Here is a 20277-nt window from a genome sequence, read left to right as displayed (position 1 = left end):
CGAGATCATGCAATGTCTGAATTTTCTTTTTCTTGAATGTCTTAAAAAGCTAGAGGGTTCATAACTGCTTTATTGCTTAGCCGTGGTGGTGGTTGTTAGATCGTTTTCATAAAGCGTAATTTTATTGAATGTCTTGTTTAAGCAAATTTAAGGAATGTTTTGTTTTCTTGCAGTTATTTGCTGTGTGTGAATACATTCTGATAAGTGAAGAGAGCAAATAAGGGAAAGGGCAGGCTGAAAAGATGACGCTGAGAGTCTTAAAAATACAAAAAGATGCAAAGAACATGGGGAAAAAAAACAACATAGCAGTTTGAAAAATACAACCCTAATAGGCTCAGAGATGCCACTGACATTTTTGATGAGCAACAGTGGGCTTTGAAATAGTTTAGAGAGCTCTTTTCTTAGAACTGCTTTCATCAGTCACGAGGGTGATAAAATCAATATCTCTTGGGTTTTTATAGCAAGGATGGCACTTGAAACCGAGCCCTCCCTCTTTTCCTTTTTCCAATTTATTTTCTGCTAATATAGTGGTCAAATGGTAGTGACAGCCAAAAGTCAGGTGTCTTATAACTTCATGTTTTAAAAATTTCATAGCTAGCTTAAGAAAACTAGTTTTAGAGTTGAATGAGTACTGGGAGGCTATTCAGATTATCAGTTTTTCTTTTTTTATTCTGAATTCGAAATGCCAACGTACTCTCTCTGATGAGCGCATGGTCTGGCTAGGCATTGCAGCCTGGCGTGCAGGTAGTCCTCAGGCTTGAGCAAATATGCTCAAAAATGCAGCTAAAGAATAAGAGTTATCAGCAATGGAAGACAAATAAACACCTGATGTCAAAGTGTGCCTTAGTCCCCTGACTGAAATAAAGTAAGGAACTGATCTCTGTGACAAAAGGGTGGTAGAATCTCAATGAAAATTTGAATGCCAGCATCTTGAGATAAATAGTAAATAAAAATCTTTGCTGTCCAGGTGCAAGTTCAAAGGGGAAATGGCAGGTATGACAGAGAAACAGGGAAGAAATTATTTTTATCTGTCAAAGCAAACTCAACACCTTCATTCTAGCCTCGCCCCACTTTAATTGAACAAGAAAATTGGGGCATCCCTGCATTTGAGAATCCCAGCAATTCTTGTGGTTGTGAAATCAGAACCGTGTCCTGGTTGCCATCCCACCGTGTTAGAGAGCGGCGTTCTCCTGCCTCCCTCACCCGGCCTCGCACAAAGCTCTCCCAGCCGGGCAGTAGCAAAGATGGAAGCGCAGCCTTTTCCCACCCTGTCACCATTAATGAGCTGTGAAAGTCAAAGCTTAATTTTTCCATATTTTAATGAGGATCCAAAGAGAGGCTTTTTTTGCCCCCTAAGCCCCAACCAGCTAACTCCTGCAGTAATTAAGTGTTTAGGGAGTGGTTTAAATAATATTTAAAAGTCCCCAAATGCAAGAATAAAGTTTTCCGTGCCATCATTATTTCCACCTCGCAGCACAGGTACGGTGTCCACCTGGGCTTTCCTTGGTTAAGTTGCTCTCGCCTCTCCGCCCTCTCTGCCCTACCCTGAGCTGCTGTTTGCTTTCTGTGTCTGTGACTGGTGAGCTACAAGATGAACATTTGCAAATGCAAATATTAGATATATGTGAGATGGCTGAATTGATGCTGCTCTGTGATTCCTACCTTTCATGTTTCTTGATCTTAATGTTCTCTGTGCAAAGTCTACTCTTAGTATAGCTATTTCATGCTAATTTTTGCATAGGAGAGTAACACTTGGTATAAGTTAGCAGTACAAAATATATTTTGGAGCTAAGTGCCATGCTATTCTGTGCAATGATTTAAAACCTGTACTTTCAGTAATGGTGTATAGCTGAGTCCAAAGCAGCTTTCTTAGGGCTACTGCTGCTGGTAAACCTTGCTCTAGAACTTTTGATCGGTGTTTAAAAAAATAGTCATGTTAGTGGGCTTTCTTTAGGCTCTGATGTTAGGGGGAAAACAAACAAACAAAAAACCCCAAACCAAAACAAATCCAACAACAACAAAAAGTAAAACCAAACCAAAACAAAAAACCCCGAAACTTATTTGGATGATCATTTTTAATTGTAAGGAGTTTACCGTGTCCCTGGAACATGTCTCCCCTTTAGCGTGATAGCATTGCTCTACAAACTGCTTCTTGGAATAAGGATTTTGAAATTATAGTTGCGCTTCAGTACACTAAGAGAAATTGGCAACTTTGTGTTTTTTTTAAGTTATTATTCTTTTTAAATAATTATTTTTAAGTTGCTTTTCAAAACTGATCGTAACTGTTCTTCACAGCTTGCTTTTTTCCTGCTGAAAGAACGGCTACAGTTTTGCAGAGTTGAACAAGTGATCTTTCCAAAATTGAATCAGGTCTTTTGATTTCTTATGCTACGATACAGTGACTGAATAAAGTGACTCAAAGCGAGTCTTTATCTTGTTCTGAATTTTCCTGGTGTTGCCAGTACTGTGTGCTGTTGCCTTCCCCTGGGTACTCAGCCTTCCCTCTCCTTTTCTCTCCTGATTGAAGGGTGCAGTAAACTTGGCTGGTACAATTTTGTTTCCATGTGTTTAGCTCGGTGTGTGTTTTCATCGGAATTCAGCATAGAAGAGGATTTGGATACAGTAACTTCCATGTTACGTGATTTCAGTGTTTTGTTATTAGAAGTGTTCAGTGTTTTGTTATTTGCACTCAAAATTATCCAAGAAAGGGAAGGTATCTTTATCAAAGCATTGCCTTTTAGGCTTTGGTGTTGGAGATTGAGAACAGGTGATGAGTCCTGGGATGCAGTTCTGTTTCTGCACTGGTTTTTGAGGAGCAAATTTTGTAGGCAGAAAAAGGAGAAGGTGAATGTGCAAGTTAAACAGATTGCAGGATATCTTCAATTTAAAATTGTGGGAAATCATATTGCAGAGTTATGTGAAAGACATAAAAATGTATTTGAAATTATTTTATCTTTTTAATCAACAAGATTTCTGGTGTTAACTGTTTTACAGCACAAGTTATAAAGTGCTTAGAAGTGAAGTGCGTAATGACATATTTAAATTTTAAGGTGCTTTATTAGTTCAAGGAAAATATGGAATCTAAATTTCACAATTTATATATCAGAATCTAATTCCTAGAGGAGTGAGGGATAATAATGTATTAATGTTGGAGCTTTTCAGACCCAGGGGAGAGCAGAGGTCCAACTATGTGGAGCTTGCTTTCAGGATCTAGGATTTTGTGTTTGGGGCTTTCAGTGCCCCGGGTTGTGACCTTGTATTAAAGCAAAACAAGGGTAGTTTTGGTAGAGAAACAGTGATTAGACCCTTGCTGTGGTGAACAGCAAGGACTCGCCCCACTCTTGTTATCCTACAAAAAGCAGAGAGGCAACGTGGCTGCAAATGTAGAATGCAATGTATGTATAAAAGACTAGAACAAATGCAAACATTATAAGTGAAGAAGTGTAAAAAAGATGAGGGAAGAGAGGGCTTAAAATGCTGCATACTGTTCCGTGCTAGCAATATAATTAATTTTGTGTGGAATAGCAATCGTGACTTTATATCGTGCATAAATTAAAAGCAGGGCTGGATCTGTTGCAAGAAGCGGCACTTCTGCGCTTTTGACGGCAGGTGGCATTGTACCATTAATGGATTTTGCGGCTGCACTTGCTGCCTCTCGTTCGCCTGACTTCACAGAAGAGCTGGAGACGGAAGATGCGGTTTATTTGTAACGATTTACATATCGAGAATTGTGCTCTCAAGCTCGGAGCCGTGGTGTGTTGTAGTGCTGTTGAATCTGTTGATAAAGCTGGGTAACTCTCTTTACTCCTGCATAGTTCTACTCAATTTAAAAAAAAAAAAAGTTTGTGCTGAACCAACTACAGCAACAACAAAGCTATCTGCAGATGCTTAAAAGTAGCACCCGTGCTATACTTTGATTAATGGCCAAACTAAATCTTTGCTGTTCACCTATGATAAGTCAAATGTTGTTTCTCTAACCCACAAGGGAAATGATGGATTATAAATCATCCCCTATAAACTCAACACCACTTCAAGTCAAACTGTGGGGCTTTTGGCCAAGAATAACCTATTTGCTTTTAAAGAAGAAATTATGCACTTTAACTGAGAATTTTTGCTGCATTAATATGGTTAAGGTGACAAACATGAGGTTTATGTGTTTGCGTTTTTTTGTTTTTCTTTAACTTTCCTGCTCTTTGTAGTAATTTTGTTTTCTGAATGTTTTAAAGTGTAAGCAGCTGATGTCTGAATATAAAGTTTATAGTGGATCGGATGAGAATGATTCACTTCTGTTTAAACAGCCCTTTGCTCTCCATGCCCCCTGAGAACTCTTATCACTTATTTGTCCAAAAAACCCCACAAAAACTAACAGAAAGCCCCTCGTGTTATCCACCTGCCTGGTGGCTGATAGTATCAGCAATGTATCTCTTTATCTCTTGGTTAATGTGCCTTGGTATTCTGAAGGGGGGAAAATTCCAGTAACAGATTCAGTTTACATGGACAGAAACTTGAGCAAATGCCAGCCTAGCAGGGGGGCCATTATTCTGCTCTATAAATAAGTTTAAAAAAGAAAGAAACACACACACAAACCTGTGAATCAACATGTTTTGGTCTAATTGAGGGAAAAACAAGATAGATGAATTTTGAAATGCAAATGATCACCTTCTGTTATTTAAGTATCGGTTTTGCCAACTTTGTGATCTTAAATATAAAGAGTTGTTACCTTTTAAATGGAGTAATAATTATGTTCCATTCTTGATGGTCATGATTTTTAAAACCAAACGAGTAACTTTTCAAAAAAGTGCTGTCGTAGTATGCTTAATACCTATGAGAGAAACAAAATTGTCTACAGCCTAGTCAAGACTATTTTCAACTAAAACAGATTAAGTTGAAGATTTACTCATAAAGAGAAATCTTTTAGGTACTTTTGTGATCTAACCCGTGAAGTGTCATGTTGTAGAAGCGGCTTGCTGGTCTAACACCTTGTGTAAATACAATGTGTGAATGAAATGCTTTATTTACACTCTCAGAGTTCTCGTTCCAGCAGCGGGGATGTGTTCTGTCACATCCCTGTAGTGTTTTCGGAGGACGAGATTTCACAGTGGGGCTGCCTTTGGAACCTTTTTTCTTTCTTGTCCGAACAATGAGTTTTCACCCAACTGTATTTACTAAAAACTGGTGATTTTCATGTTGAGATCATAAAGCCAAAGGGAGCTTAGCTTCGTAGAAAATTTAAGTAGGAAACTGGCCATCAGTAATTTATCATATTATTCTTACTGCTTTCATAACCAGGGTGCTATAATGAAACCTTATTTACAAAAACCAGCCTTCACAGAAACCTGCACAGAAATATATGGTATATTTAGTTTTAACTAACCTGCTACTAATTGTACACGATGCAAAACCTAAGCAAAAAAAAAAGGCTTTGTGGGTAAATAATTTTGTCCTGCAAAAGACCAAAATGTTTCAGTGTGCAGCCTGATTTTCATACTTGCAAATGAAGATGTCATTCCTGGTCTTAGACAATTGAAAATACAGATGTGGAGTGCAGCTGATAACCTAAAACATATGGCATGAAAACAAAAAATTGCGAGGTTGCTATTATTAGCCTGTATGCTGTAATTTTTATTTACTGAATAAGGAAAAAATGCTCTCCCTCTGTTTACCAAATAGGTATTTGATGCTGGAAAACCTGCATATTATTTGTGCATGTGTTTTTCAGTAAGAATTTGCAGGCACTCATTAAATCTGCTGTTCTGTATTATAGTAATTTAATTTGAGTAGGTTGTTTAAGAAGCAAAAATAACTGTGGTAGATTAAAGTGCCATTGACCCTGAGAGGTGTCGAGGGGTGGGCTGGTCTCCTGGTTATAGTGTAAGACTGGACTTCCTAGATTTTTCCTCTGACTCTGTCCTGGCTTTTTGTGTGACAGTAATGTCTTGGGATAATCGTGAAAAGGAAAATAGAAAACAGGGCAGGTGAATGAGCTTTGAGCAGCAAAGACAGAAGGACCAGCTGGATTGATTTGGAAAGCCCTGGCAATATGAAACAGGGCTAAACATTAACAAGAAAAAAATATGTAGCTTTTGTGAATAACACTGCAGGAAAAAAGTACTGATTATTGGGAAGCTGGGAGTAACAACTGTACAGCAACAGTAGAGCTTTCCAAAGGCACCTGAGTGCCCCACAGAAAACAATGACGACTGACTGCTCCCAGAAGAGTGAGATGTCATGAACGTGGAGTAGGTAATTGAACGCAGAGGTTTGGGAGAGGATCAGGTATTTTCTGAAAAGAATCTGATGTGGTTTGGCACTTGGGCTTGTTGTAAGAACACTCCATGTTTCAGGTGAAGTACGTGTTCTTGTGGTTTTTGATAGACCTTTTAGTAGAATAAGCAGTAAGATGTACTGAAGCTGTCGATTTGTAAAAATCTGGTGTTTTAGTCTGGCTGGCATAAAAGCCATTTAATAACTATTTAAGAAACTGTAATTTACCTGTGTGGTGTGATTGTTTTTGTATTTTATTTACTTTCTTTTTTACTTTTTTTAATTATTATTATTACGGATGGGACTGAAACTTGAAGATAGTATAGAAGGTGCCTGTTGAAAATAAAAGGAGCTGGCTGAAAGGTTAATTAGTGTTTGCTTTGTTTTGATGACAGAGCAGTAAAAAGTTTCTTTGTCTCCTTTGGCACCTGATCATTTTAGAGGAAGTTTTAATTCCATTTTGGGCTCCTAAAGGGAAGAAAGAACACAGTTCCCTCTATTAATTCTTTTTCTTTTAGTGACATGAGGAAATTTCTTCCAAAGAGGAACATAGATGCTCATATGTTTTTAATACCTTTAAGATGAAACTTCCTATTTTCATACTCCATTTGATCTTAGCAGAGGTTCATTGGACTTGCTTCACTACTTTATTGTTTAAAGACCATGATAAACTTTTTATACTTAACCATACATGGTTCAATACTGTGTTTTATAAATTGCTAAAGCCTTTTAGGCAAAGCATTATGGCCAGATTGCTTGTGTGATCTGTTATTTAGTGACTGTATCTTACGATATCATGGCTGACTGAGTCTGCCTAGAGTAAATTAGCTTGGACTCATTTTACTTGGTTCTCTGCAAATGCTTCTTTACATATATAGATATTAAAATATGATAAAATAGTAAGCCTTTAAAATTAAATGAGTGTAAGGTAAATAGAATTTCTGAAGCGACTCTAATGTGGTGTGGGGTTTGGTTTTTTTTTTTTTTTTGGTGGTTTGGTTTTGTTTGTTTGTTTGTTTTTGCTGCAATACTGTTTATGTTAATGGCCACAGAAGAGGAAAACATTGTGTCTGGTGTTTTCAGGATGTTGGACAAGTCCATTTCTTCCTGAATGGTTCCAGACACCTGATGGTGGTTCAGATGGATCTCCTTATTTTCTTACCAATGCAGAAATGATAATGGAAGGTCTGCTGTTTCTGCTTGAAACACGGGGTAAGGGAAGAGGACGATTCTGCTTTTGAAATGTTTGTCAATCCACCAAGAGTCAAGTGGTTCCCTTCTTAATTCTGTGAAAATCACCTCAACACGAAGCCTTTCCTGACGCTTAGGTGTTTGAATAAGCAGTACTTCCACCTACAGCCTGTTTTCTTGTGAGCTGATTTATGGTCTCATTCCTAATTCAGATGCATGGGGTTTGTTTCAGTGTTACAGTTTATGCTACAAAGTTTTGGGTGAGTTTTTGTTCTGATGATTCACGAGCAGTCTGGCCTCATCATATGAAGGACATAGAGGTACTAGAAAGAGTTCACAGGAGAGTGATGAGGCTGGTGAGGGGTCTGGAGCACAAGTCTGGTGAGGAGTGGCTGAGGGAGCTGGGGCTGTTCAGCCTGGAGAAAAGGAGGCTGAGGGGAGAACTTATCGCTGTCTGCAACTACCTGAAAGGAGGGTGTAGCATGGAGGGGGTTGGTCACTTCTCCCAAGTAGCAAGTGATAGGACAAGAGGAAATGGGCTCAAGTTGTGTCAGGGGAGGTTTAGATTGGATATTAGGAAAAAACTCTTTATGGGAAGGGTTGTCAGGCATTGGAACAGGCTGCCCAGGGCAGTGGTGGAGTCACCACCCCTGGAGGGGTTTAAAAGGCATTTAGATGAGGTTCCTAGGGACATGATTTAGTGCTAGGGTTAGGTTATGGCTGGAGGGTCTCTTCCAACTGAAATGATTCTGTGATTCTAAGTTGTACAGTGAATGCCCAAGCCCACCTTTAAGCTTGGCTTCTGTTACGTTCACTAGTGTTTCTGTGTGTGGGTTGGGAGGTCTTATTGTGAGCCCTGGAGCAAACTGTATTTGGGAGAAAATGTTTGAGGTGTGTTAGTAAAAGCCTTTGAAATCCTTCAACGTGAAGGCTATGTCTTAAGGTTCTGAAGAAAAAATGAGAAAACCAGCCTCGGTGTTATGGTTAATAACTTTATCGAGGATGTGTGTTCAGAAGAGGTGAAGTCCTGCTTTTCTGCTTTAGAACTGGTGCTTCTGCTCAAAAATACAGAGCGTTGTCAGCTACGTATCCCTTCTGAGGAAGTAAGGTGTTACTGTGTGTAATGCAAATATTGAGATAAGTATGGAAGCCAGAAAGAAATGGCCTTTCAGTTCAGCCAGCTGCTCTGGAAAGACAGTGCTGGGTAGCGAAGGTGTTTACCTGGACCATCAGTCTCGATCTGGACCTGACAGCATTTTGCAAATCTCCTTCCCTTCATTTACCTGAGTGGATGCTGCTGGCATGTCCTACCTGGTGCTATGTGATGTATGAGCGTGCATCAGGAAGGGAGAAGGAAGCGAAAGCTCCCCCTTTGAATGAAGTTGCAGTAAAGTTGGAAGAGCTGGCAATATTTTTTTTCACCCCACTTTTAAAATTTATCCTATTTAAAAGGGCTTTGTATTTGAAAATGCTATTATTTTTTTTTCTGCCAGTTTTGTACTGCTAGCCCAACAACAGCACTGTGCACGTGGGTGCATATGTTTGTGTTTGTACAAATGTGAATAAGGTCCTTGATTTCAAGGTTCATGAAGTAAAAGAATTGGCACAAATATCCCCATGTTATTCACTTAAGCTTATGGGTCGCTACCATTTATTGTCTAAATTACTTTGCTGATGGATTGAGATGAAAATGTTTTCTTAGTGCAGGCAGATATTGTAGTTCAGATTTATTGCAATATTAGGGCTTTAAAAAAATGCATATGCCTTATGTGGTATATTACATTAGCTGGCTACTCTGTATCACTTGAAAGCACTTCATAATCTATAGTTTCTAAATTTTCCCATGATGTGTAGTCAAGATAAAATGCAGTAATATTGATGTGATATCCTGAACTTATTATGATCAGCGAATTGCATCAGAAGTAATGTGACCTGTTCGAAGTAAGGGAATGTAAACAACACATGTTTATTTGTAGTGTTGAAGATATGGTGGGCTTTTCTGTTGTTGTTGTTTGGTTCGTTTGTTTTGGGGTCTTTAGGAAAACATTTATTTTAATCCAAAGTAAAGAAACTTTGGGACCTAGGGAAAACAGCAGGAAAGCAGACATTAGAGAACAGCAGAAAATTTGAGCTAAAATTTAGTTTTTGAAAAAAAGGATACTCGGATTTTCCCCTCAGCTGAGTTTTCCATTTTCAGTTCTGTGTTGGTTCAGATGACTTGTCCTGCAGTTTCTGCCTTGTGCCCGAGAACCCAGCCAGGGCCCTTCAGCCCAGGTCATAATCTGTGTTGACTGTTCTCATTTTATCCCACTTGTGTCCTTTTGGTCGTGGTCAAAAGTGGATAGAAGAGTTTAGAGCTGCTCTTGCAAGAGATCTGCAATGACGTTTGTTTTGACTTGGCATATATTGAAAGTGTTGGTTTTTGGAGAAGTGGACTCTAGTTTACTTTTTGGCTCTTTCGGCTCTGTGTCCATATTCTTCATCAATGAAGTAAGGTTACATCAGCTTCCCATAATGAACAGTGTGTGATGCTGTGAAAGTCTGAAACTTCAAAGAACTGGATCAGCATCTGTGATTGCCAAAATAAAAGGAAATAATACCAAAAGTCGGAAGTGAATTTTTGTAATATTTATTTTCCCTGTGCTCAGAATGATGTTTTTTTGTTTGTTTGTTTGTTTTGTTTTGTTTTGTTTTTTCACCTTTAGAATATTTTTTTTCTATTGGGCTGTAATTCAAGAGGCTCATCCCGACTGAATGTCTTTGTGGAAGGGTGGATTATCTCCTTTTGTGGCATTATTCTAAAATTTAAGATGTGTCAATACAGAGAAGTTAATGGTAGTATAGGAACTGAGAATGTAGTAATCAATCCTAATCAACTCTTGCCTTTATTATCCTTTTTCTGGAAAAAATGTAGAATTTAAAAATAAAAATCTTCACTTATTTGGAAGAAAGCTCTCTTAGTCTACAATATCCACAGGATTAAAGCCATGTGGGAAGGAAAACTCTGCTCTAAAGAAGCCTAAAGTAGTTGATTTTAGATTTTACTTTCCATTCATATTATGTGGTTATTGAATGTACATAATTGGAACACACAGCGCTAACAAATCACAGTCAGACTGCAAAGGCATTTCCATTCAGTAGGTTTCACTGAGAGATGCTATGAAAACCTTTCGCCAGCTGGTTCATGTGGAAAGGCCTGAGGTTTGTTTGTTTTGTTTGTTTTGCTTTTCTGTTTTAAAGGGCAGTTACCTAAAAGGTTCTTCCTTTCTGAAGAGACATAAAATTAAGTTCTAAGAACGGGTTTTGATTTTTACACAAATTCTCTGAGTTTACTTTAATTTCAACTTCCTCTGGATGCTTGCCTGGGATCTTAAAACATTTGAAAAATACATGTAATTATGCTGATGTGGTTCCTCATGTGGCTGCCATTATATCTTTGTAAAAGTTTCCCCATACTGGTAGAAGTATTAATCTGTAAGGAATGGAATAAATTCTAATGTGTGTTGCCCTTATAGTGATGTATTGGGCGTTCAAACGCCATTAACTCTAACAAACTTTTCAATGTGAAGGATGTCCTACCTCAAGATACAACATCTGACCCATCTTTCCTTGTTGCTCTTGCAGCAGCACCCTTGGCCTGGTCCTATGAGGTGTCCCCTGCTCAGCATCTCAGTGCATCTCTGCATCTGGGGCAGCCTGGGGCTGCCACCTTCCTTCCCTTGACCCTGCAGTGTCACTCATCTCTACTTCTCCTTGGCCACGCTCATGCTCAGCTCCATAAAGTGATGAGCAAGATTTTTTCAGGCATGCCACAATGTTTTTCACAGCCACGGCTATGTGACTATATGCTAATTGTTGTCCTCTGCTGGGAAGCTGGTGTGGCTTTTGCCACCAAAGCTATTTTAGTGCAGCTTCTGCATTTTTTTGACAGTCAAAATGAAGATTTCATCTTCACTGCAATCCATTTTTCTGCCTGTTTTAGAGCAGACAGCGTGGTGTGTTTGTATTTAATAATTTTTGTAGTTTAAAGCCTGAGTCAGTGAAGGCCAAGTTTTCTGCGTGCATCATGCTATTGCATATGTGAATGTGCATTGCCAGGGACTCCGTACCTCCCACCTCGCCTCTCCGCTGTCTCTTGTGCATGGACAGGAATAAGAGAGTGTTGGGTGCCGGCTGGGTGCCTTGGAAAACAACTTTTTGTACCTCGGTGCAGTTTGGGCTGAGCAGTAGCAATACACAGTTGCTGGCTGCGGTTAGGCGATGTGAAGCAGGTTCAGCACCCATGTCTGGTTCCCAACAGAGGAGAGAGGCTGTTGTGGAAAGCCCCCCATATGGTGATCCCAGTGAAGGGTGTGGATTAGCCACAAGGATAATCCTGCCCTCTAAGACAGAGCTTAGGGACGCAGTAGACTTTTAGAACCTCCCTTGTGCTGCTTTTATGGATGTGTCAGGCTGCTCTGGTCAGTCCAGCTCTTCTGACCAGGGGAAATTCCTTAAGTATGTTTTGCTTTACTGTGTATCACCATCCAGTTTTAGTCCGGTATAGAAGAATCCTAACTGTAATGCTTACAAGCCTTGAAAATGCCTATGTATGCACAGAAAAGGCAAATTATGCATGAAATGTATAGTGTTGCTGTGTTTGAACAATGCAATCTGTAGGTGGCTAAAGGGCTAACTGAATTGCAGGCATAATGAAAGCTCTGTGGTATTTAGTATATGTTCTGTCAGCATTTAACAGTCACCTTGTAAATATATGTTAATTTTGAAGGTGTAACTGACCTTTTTAATATTAATTGAAATGTCTTGTCTTCAGAGGTTGGCGCTATTCTAGAAGAGACAGAAGCCTGTGACTGGTGGAGCCTGGGTGCCATTCTTTTTGAACTCCTCACCGGGAAGGTAGGGCTGGGGGGCAAGTTCCTTGATAAAACTGGCATCTTGGCCACTAGTTTCTCACAAGTTGTGTGCCCAGTTGCGATTTTCTTGCTTGTCTTTGTCAGATGTACTTTGCTGAGCTTAGTGCCCTCAATTTGCTTGGTCTGTAGGGGACCAGAGAAACCAAACATGCTCAAGCTTCAGCAGAGCAACTTGATAAAGCCATATCAAACTCAGGAGTGAAAAAAACCCTCAAACCATGCTGCTCTCTTAACCACAGGGAAATCAGAGTTCTCTTACATTTCTTCTGTACATTTATGAAATATTTGTCCTCATGGTTTCAGTATTATTTCCTGGTACAGTGTAGAAGCCATATCTTGCTGTTACACATAAATTCAGTATTTTGAGACAAAGAGTGCTCAGCCAAGTCAAACTGGTGATTAGTTGACAGTTCTGCATGAAGAAAAGCAAAGTTTAGCAAACTCCCAGACCGTTCAAATTTGAGCAGTACAGCACAAGCACTAAGATGTCAATGTTCTAAAACTGTGTCCCCAGGGGGACGTCAGTGCCCATAGACATTCCTCCCAAAATCAGTACTTCATATGAGGAAGCACTGAAATTTTAGCTGTGTGTGTTATTTTGAATGTAAACTAGGAGATAATCCAACAGTACAATTTTTAAATTAATAAATGTATCTGCCTCCTTTGAATTATTATTTTTTTCCCTCCAGCCTCTGGTTGAGTGCCATCCATCAGGAATAAACACTCACACTTCTTTGAGTATACCAGACCATGTATCAAAGGAGGCCAGATCACTTATTCAGCAGGTAATTGAGGGGAAAATTTGTTTCCTATAGGTATGTGTGTAGGCTGGACAAATACTTCTCTGCCTAAGTTGTTCTGGTGAAGTAAATGTAAAAACACAAAGCTGCTGGTGGGAACGTGAATGGGTCTTTTGTCAGCGCTGGTGATTTTTGCCCAGCTGTCTTGTGGTATCTGGAAACTTTAACTTCTGCTGCCAGGTGTCTATAGAAAACCAGAGAGCTTTGCCATTTCTTCAAAGAAAAAGTTTGGTCAATGCTCAGTGCTTTGGAAACACCTGCTGGTGATATATGACTGTTTTAGGAGTTTTTTCCTAAATGTTCATGAAAACATTTGTTATGGATTGAATTAAACTCAAAAATATTGATGCATATTTGGCAAGATAGCTCTAAGTACTATGAAACCTGTAACACACTGATTAGAAGTTTTGGCCTTGTTGTCCTTGAAAATCCGTAGCTGTCCTCCAGGAAACCTTCTGGATGCCATTTGTTAAGAAAAGTACTTTAAATTGTGAATACAATGACACTTATAATAAGAAGATAACTGGAATGTTGAACAAAAGACAGAGTGGGAAACCTTAAAATATAGACAACCTTCCAGACTGATACACAGTTTTCAGACTAATGGAAATAGTACTGACTACGGGTTATAGTTCACTCTTAGCTTTAGGTAGTCATGACTGAGACCATAAACTTGTGGTACAGGGTCTAGAATTTCAGGTAATGGTATCTTCCTCCTTCTGGTTAATTTTGGCCTAACTGAGGAAGTAGAGGCTGAATCTGGCCTGTTCCACTTGAGTAGAATAAGTGATATATGTGAACAGTGTTGTTTGGCTGTTGGACAGGCTGGAGAGTTGGGCGGGGAATAACCTAATGAAATTTAACAAGGGCAAGTGTAGAGTCCTGCACCTGGGCAGGAACAACCCCAAGTTCCAGTATAGGTTGGGAGATTACATATTAGAGAGCAGTGTAGGGGAAAGGGACCTGGGGGTCCTGGTGGACAACAGGATGACCATGAGCCAGCACTGTGCCCTTGTGGCCAGGAAGGCCAATGGCATCCTGGGGTGTATTAGAAGGGGGGTGGTTAGTAGATCGAGAGAGGTCCTCCTTCCCCTCTACTCCGCCCTGGTGAGACCACATCTGGAATATTGTGTCCAGTTCTGGGCCCCTCAGTTCAAGAAGGACAGGGAACTGCTGGAGAGGGTCCAGCGTAGGGCAACCAAGATGATTAAGGGAGTGGAGCATCTCCCTTATGAAGAAAGGCTGAGGGAGCTGGGGCTCTTTAGTTTGGAGAAGAGGAGACTAAGGGGGGACCTTATTAATGTTTATAAATATATAAAGGGTGAGTGCCATGGGGATGGAGCCAGGCTCTTCTCGGTGGCAAACAATGATAGGACAAGGGGTAATGGGATCAAGCTGGAACACAAGAGGTTCCACTTAAATTTGAGAAGAAACTTCTTCTCAGTAAGGGTGACAGAGCACTGGAACAGGCTGCCCAGGGAAGTGGTGGAGTCTCCTTCTCTGGAGACATTCAAAACCCGCCTGGACATGTTCCTGTGCGACCTCACCTAGGTGTTCCTGCTCCAGCAGGGGGATTGGACTAGATGATCTTTTGAGGTCCCTTCCAATCCCAAACATACTGTGATACTGTGTGATACTGTGAAGAGTATCTTGCTAGTAGGTGCATAAATAATGGCAATCACTTAGATGTAGATTAGAACAGAACAGAGTGGAAAGTATAGTTCTTGAAGAAAACGAAGGAAAGAGATTTTGAAAATCCAGTGAGTCAATAGACCCAGTGACAGATTGATTTCTTTGCCATTACTGTGAAGTGATTAATGGAAATGGAACTGGACGTTTGGGCCTCTTATTTTGACTCAGTGACATGAATTCACTGCAGGTGAAAGCATGTGTCTTTGTGTTTCTGGCAAAGGTAGAAAGGGAAGCAAGAAAAGAAAAATCTCATTTTTGTATAATCTACATTTATATTGTTAAGATGGTATTGTTACCCTCACCCACAGGTGCTGTGGGAGTCAAAAGGCTAAGGGAAAGCAAAACCGCACTTGACGAAGGGAATTCCTCCCATTAAAACTAGAACTGAAGACAACTGAAGTCATCCAGTCCACTTCTCTCTGCCAGCGTAGGATCGTTCTTCGCTGCAGACTAATGCATTGCTTATTTCAATGCGCTAAAGAGTGGCTCTTTTGCCACTTGTGGTTTAAGTGGCAAATATGTCTCTGCCACTTGCAGGTACATTACAAGACCGTAACTGTTCAGAGAACAGTCACCCCAGTGCCTGTTAGGTTAAGCCTTCTAGTGTCGGGTGGTGACTTATCTGGTGGAGGTTCAGTTATATGAGCTAGTAAATCACGTTTTTGTTGTGTGACTATCCAAGGAAGCTGCCATTCATTGTTGAGGAAACCTTGTCAGGAAAAGGAAGAAAGCTCTCTTGGCATGGATAGCAATTTGTCATTGTGACTTTCCTTCCCCCCACTGCCAAGGGTAAGCAGGTCAAAGCACCACAGAATAACTCTCCAGGATCAATGTTCAGCTATACAGAAAACTGTGTCGGATGTTGTCTCCTGCTGTGGCTTCCAGTGCAGGTGACTTCATTGTAAACACCTTCATTTAGCCAGCTTCTAAGAAAACAGAGATCTGTTTATTTCTGTTGAAAGATGAAGTTGTTATTTTTATGTTGGTTTGGTATTTTGCGCCCGGTATTTTTTTCAGGCACCTCCATGCTTTACTATGAGCAGAATATGAAATGCGACTTTTCAGGAGGTAGCTGTTGCAGTTTGTGTTGCATCTGCTTTCTAAGATGAAATTTATTCTGCAAGGGCAAACTCCAGGAAACAAGTGTCCGTGCCCACTTTCCCCCAGCTGGTGCTGGTTGTATTTCAGCAGAAGGCAGAGAGGCCCTGGCCGCATCGGTTTCTGCTGCCTGGTGGAAGATACTGGAGCAGCACTATTCACTGTCACTGAGCTACCTTTGCTATGTGACATTGTGACTGCAAATAGCAGAGCCATCTTAAAATGTGTAAATTCCTATGTTTATGGATGTAGACTCACTTAGATGTTGAATGCATTAGGATACGAATACACATTGTTCCAAGTGACAACTGGGAGAAGTTATCCTATTAGCTGTTGCAGAAAAATCAAGCAAGAAATCATGCCTTTGTACTGGCTGTAATTGAATAGAGTATAAACAGTTCTCTAAAACTGCAAAATATTTTTGTGTGTCTTTATTAGTCTCTTTGGAGTGTTACCTTTGCATTCCCTTTTATATGGATTGGTATCTTTAAACAGATGTAAATATTGTAATTTCCTTTTCACATGAATTCAGCATGTGATGTACAACTAAAAAGCAAATGAGGTGCGGAATTTTAGAAAATTTCCATGAAGCCATTACACTGTTTTGTTTCTTTCATTGGGGTTATGATTTTTCAGTTTTAGTCCATTTGTAGGACTCTTTAAAACTGTTTTTTTTTAAGGAAATAGGGAACTGTCTGTACTATCATAGGATTTTAGAACCAACTCAAAACTGATGAGATAGAAAGTTAAGTGTAGCCGTAACACAGTGGTGTGAGCAAAGGTTCACATGAAGCAAATGCGGTGTCCAGACTTCTACCGACACAGGCTTTGGCTGCTGCTCTCTTTTTTAAAAAATGAGGTTACGCTTAAAATGAAGTCCCAATGTGCAGTGCTTCAGGGAATTGCCTGCTGTGATCAGTAGTCTCTGAAGACTGTAACACTGAGACTCAAGGAAAGGAGAGTCTTCTTCCATTTACTGGATTTTAGGAATTTCAAGTATGCTTTTGCACTCTTGAAAGTAATTCATAGAGCAGGAAAACAGTAGGATGTCCCTTACCTTAGACCTTTCTGGAACTTTTAAGCAGTTGTTTTTGTTCTTACTCACTGAATCATCTGTATTCTTCTTTTTATATCAAGCTTTTGCAGTTTAATCCTGCGGAGCGTCTTGGTGCTGGCGTTGCTGGTGTTGAAGACATCAAATCTCATCCGTTTTTTGCCCTTATAGAATGGGCAGATCTGCTGAGATGAGAGGTACGTGCCCTCTCAACAAACTCAGGTCAAGTGGACAAGTTTCCCTGGCACAGAAGCACCCTGACTGGCTTCCTTTGGATGTCCCAAACCGTTTGGACGTGATGACTAAAGGACGTTGGAGCAATCAGGCCAAAAGTGAACATTTTTAACAGGAATCACTGGTTGTACAGGGTGCTAACTTATTTTTACAACAACTGGTTGCTGCGTGTGTGTAAGTCTTTCCACCAGCGGGTGGTTTGGGATGGAACTCCTGGGCAGCGTGTTTAGTGCTGCCAGCTTGTCCACTATGTGTGACCAGGACGCTCCTGGTGCTTCATCTGATGATTGAAGCGTCTATAGACTGTGCCAGTTGAAAGTATCTTTTATAGTGTCAGTAGAGCATTTCCCTATGCTAAGTGCAGCTGGGGGAGACCAGGGGGAGGAAGCAACAAATAATTTATTAATGGTATATACTGAATAAAATACTAAAATGCTTTGTGCGAAAGTTGACATGTTAAAAATAATATATCCATTCAAAATTAAGAAAGCTGTTGCATAATACTGTGGAATGTGTCTTGAAAATGGCATACTGTTTCCAACCGTGTAAAGAGCATATAAAAGGCAAATAATGCTGTCAAATGTTGTACTTTGTTGGCTGGCAATGTCTGTTTAAAACTCTTAACTCCGTTGTATTGATGAGCTACATGTTAAAGTCACTACAGAAAGGGAAATCTTCTTTTCCTCAGCCGGATAAACACAGCTTTAGCACTCTAATAAGGAGCAAGAAAACATAATGCTAAATAAATGTATAGATTAAAAAAGGAAAAAACTCTTCTCTCATCACTGCAGCCACCACTTTATCACTTAATGAACTTTACTTCCTCTAAGTGTCCTATTTTTAGCTGCCACTTCAGAAAAAACCTTTCTGCTCATGCTCTTCTGCTTGAGAAAGCTTCTGAACTCTCCTGTTTGTTTGTTAATAGTCTTAATAAATCAAAGCAAGCCTTCACCCACTCTGCTGCTGGAACAGGAAGAAGCCTGGGATGTGCTCATGCCAAATGACTAAGTGACATCTCTGAGCAAACCCTAGTGGGTAAGACTTGGGCCTACGCCAATTAGCTGACCTGGTTGTTTGTTAGAAAGGTCTGGAGATTGGGAGGAGAACATAAGAAATGCAGAATATTTTGCTGTGCGCTGCTGTTGCTGCTAAGCAGCCCTGCTCGTATGGGTTCCTGACGTACAAACGCTGTACGCTGCAATGCTTGTCCAGATTATGGATTTGTGGGTTTTTTCCTAAATGTCCCCTTCGCTCCCACTGTTTTCTTTTTCTTCTTCTCTCCAGCTTTATCCGGAGAACAAAGGGCAAATTCCTTTGGGAAAATGAGGTGACAGCAATGGTTATTGAATTTACAACTCAAAAAAAAAAAAAGTATCCCTCCATTTGTATTTTAGCCATGTATTTTATGGGCACTCCCAAAAGTGCATCTGCACAGTCTCCATCTGTTAGACACCAGGTCGGTGTATTCAAATAAAGTGGAAAAGGAAAATGCTTCACTCAAACAAAGGAAATCTGGAAACATTTTTTTTTCCTTTTGAAATTATTCCACTCCCCTCTTTTTTTTTTTTTTCCTTTCTTCCCTTTCTTGTGCTGGCCAGGCCAGCAGAGGGGCTGTCACAACACCGCAGGTTGTAAGCAGGTCACTGGTACCGCTGCCGACGGAGCGCTGCCCAAGATGACATCACCCTCCGAGACTGCGCCTCAACCTACCACCCTCTGACTTCATAACAGGAACTCCCTCAGGTGAGCCACAGGAACGACTTCCTGTGCCGAGCGGGTCGGAAATCTCTAATGCAGAGACCGAGCTGATCCCCAGCTTCCTCCCAGCACTGCCCGGCCTCTGACTTTGGAGAGGACTCGTTGCTCAAGGGAAGCCTCCCTTCCCTTGGCTACCTGACTCCATCCCTGGGGCTCTCCGGCCTGGCCAACAGATAATTTCATTGCCCGTGTTGATCTGTCCCGTTGCATTTGTCTGGTGATAACTGTAAAAAATAATATTTTCCATGTGACTTTAAAACTCTGTCTTGCTCAGGTTGTGCCCATGTGCTAGTTGCAAGTAAAGGCAGGTTAAGATACAATAGCAGATGAGCATGAGCTGGTTTCTGTGAGTAGCAGAAGGAAAATGTTCCAGCAGAAAACAGATGATCAGTCACTCTCACTGCAAAGCATTTGGTTTAGTTAATGACACAGAAATATTTCTGTTTCAAGTATGTTGGTAGAGAGTAAATCTAGATCATGGAGACTAGAATGGAATGGGGCACTTGGCAAGACAGTTTGCCAGAAATGAGCCTTTCAGGTGCTGCTGGTTTTCGTAACCTTACCACTGACTGAAATAAAGGTTTTGCTAAAGGAAGCACAGTCTGGAGTTAATTGCACCAAAAATATCCTGCTTCTTTGTGTTTAGTTGGTCTTTTCCTTTTTTTTTCCCCCCTCCTTTTAACATGCATCATGTTATATTGGTGTTTATATGTATAGCTTTAATAAACAAAACCTTTCAAGCTTAATTCAGATCTTGGGTTTCTGAACTTTACATTTAGCTCTTGAAGACAATCCTTCCTGCCTAACCAATGCTTTTTGTCTGTGGCTTTTGTGACTTGAGATATTCTTTTTTGGTTCTGCTTATGAAGCCCTGTGGTGCACATCTTTATTTTGCTGATTATTAAGCAGTGCAAAGTCCATTCCACCTTCTTTCTGTTACACCGAATGGACAATAGCAAAACAAATCAGTGTCATTTTATTCACAGGAATTAGTGTGAGTATTTTGCTGATTATTAAGCAGTGCAAAGTCCATTCCACCTTCTTTCTGTTACACCGAATGGACAATAACAAAACAAATCAGTGCCATTTTATTCACAGGAATTAGTGTGAGTCTATGTAAAACACAGTAAAATAGGCCTATAGATTTTTCCTGTTCTGTGGGTGTTCAGGTAAGGCAGAGAGCACACCTAGGATATCTCAAAATGGTAATTCATTGCACCCTATTGAACCACTTTGTAATGTTTTTTGTGTCTTGCTAGGAAAAGATGGGAGA

At 40.3% G+C, this 20277-nt stretch overlaps 1 protein-coding gene across 10 annotated transcripts in view; it reads left to right on the top strand.

The window, feature by feature from the left end:
* Positions 1 to 19744, top strand: part of RPS6KC1 (ribosomal protein S6 kinase C1) — a 92921-nt gene extending 73177 nt beyond the window's left edge. For 7 of the 10 annotated variants that reach the window (XM_082050011.1, XM_082050014.1, XM_082050015.1 and 4 more), the window contains 4 exons: positions 7348 to 7476; positions 12269 to 12351; positions 13058 to 13153; positions 17096 to 19744. In XM_082050011.1, coding sequence (XP_081906137.1) covers positions 7348 to 7476; positions 12269 to 12351; positions 13058 to 13153; positions 17096 to 17206 — 419 coding nt within the window. In that variant the 3' untranslated portion in view covers positions 17207 to 19744. Of the gene's footprint in view, positions 1 to 7347; positions 7477 to 12268; positions 12352 to 13057; positions 13154 to 17095 lie in introns of those variants that run through there. The other 3 variants (XM_082050013.1, XR_014183805.1, XR_014183806.1) reach the window with 3 other exon arrangements.
* The last annotated feature ends 533 nt before the right edge of the window (positions 19745 to 20277 follow it).

Source organism: Streptopelia decaocto (assembly GCF_964273445.1).
Source record: "Streptopelia decaocto genome assembly, chromosome: 3".
NCBI lineage: Eukaryota > Metazoa > Chordata > Aves > Columbiformes > Columbidae > Streptopelia > Streptopelia decaocto.
Note: the sequence above shows the minus strand (reverse complement) of the source record. Positions and strands in the feature narration are given on the sequence as shown.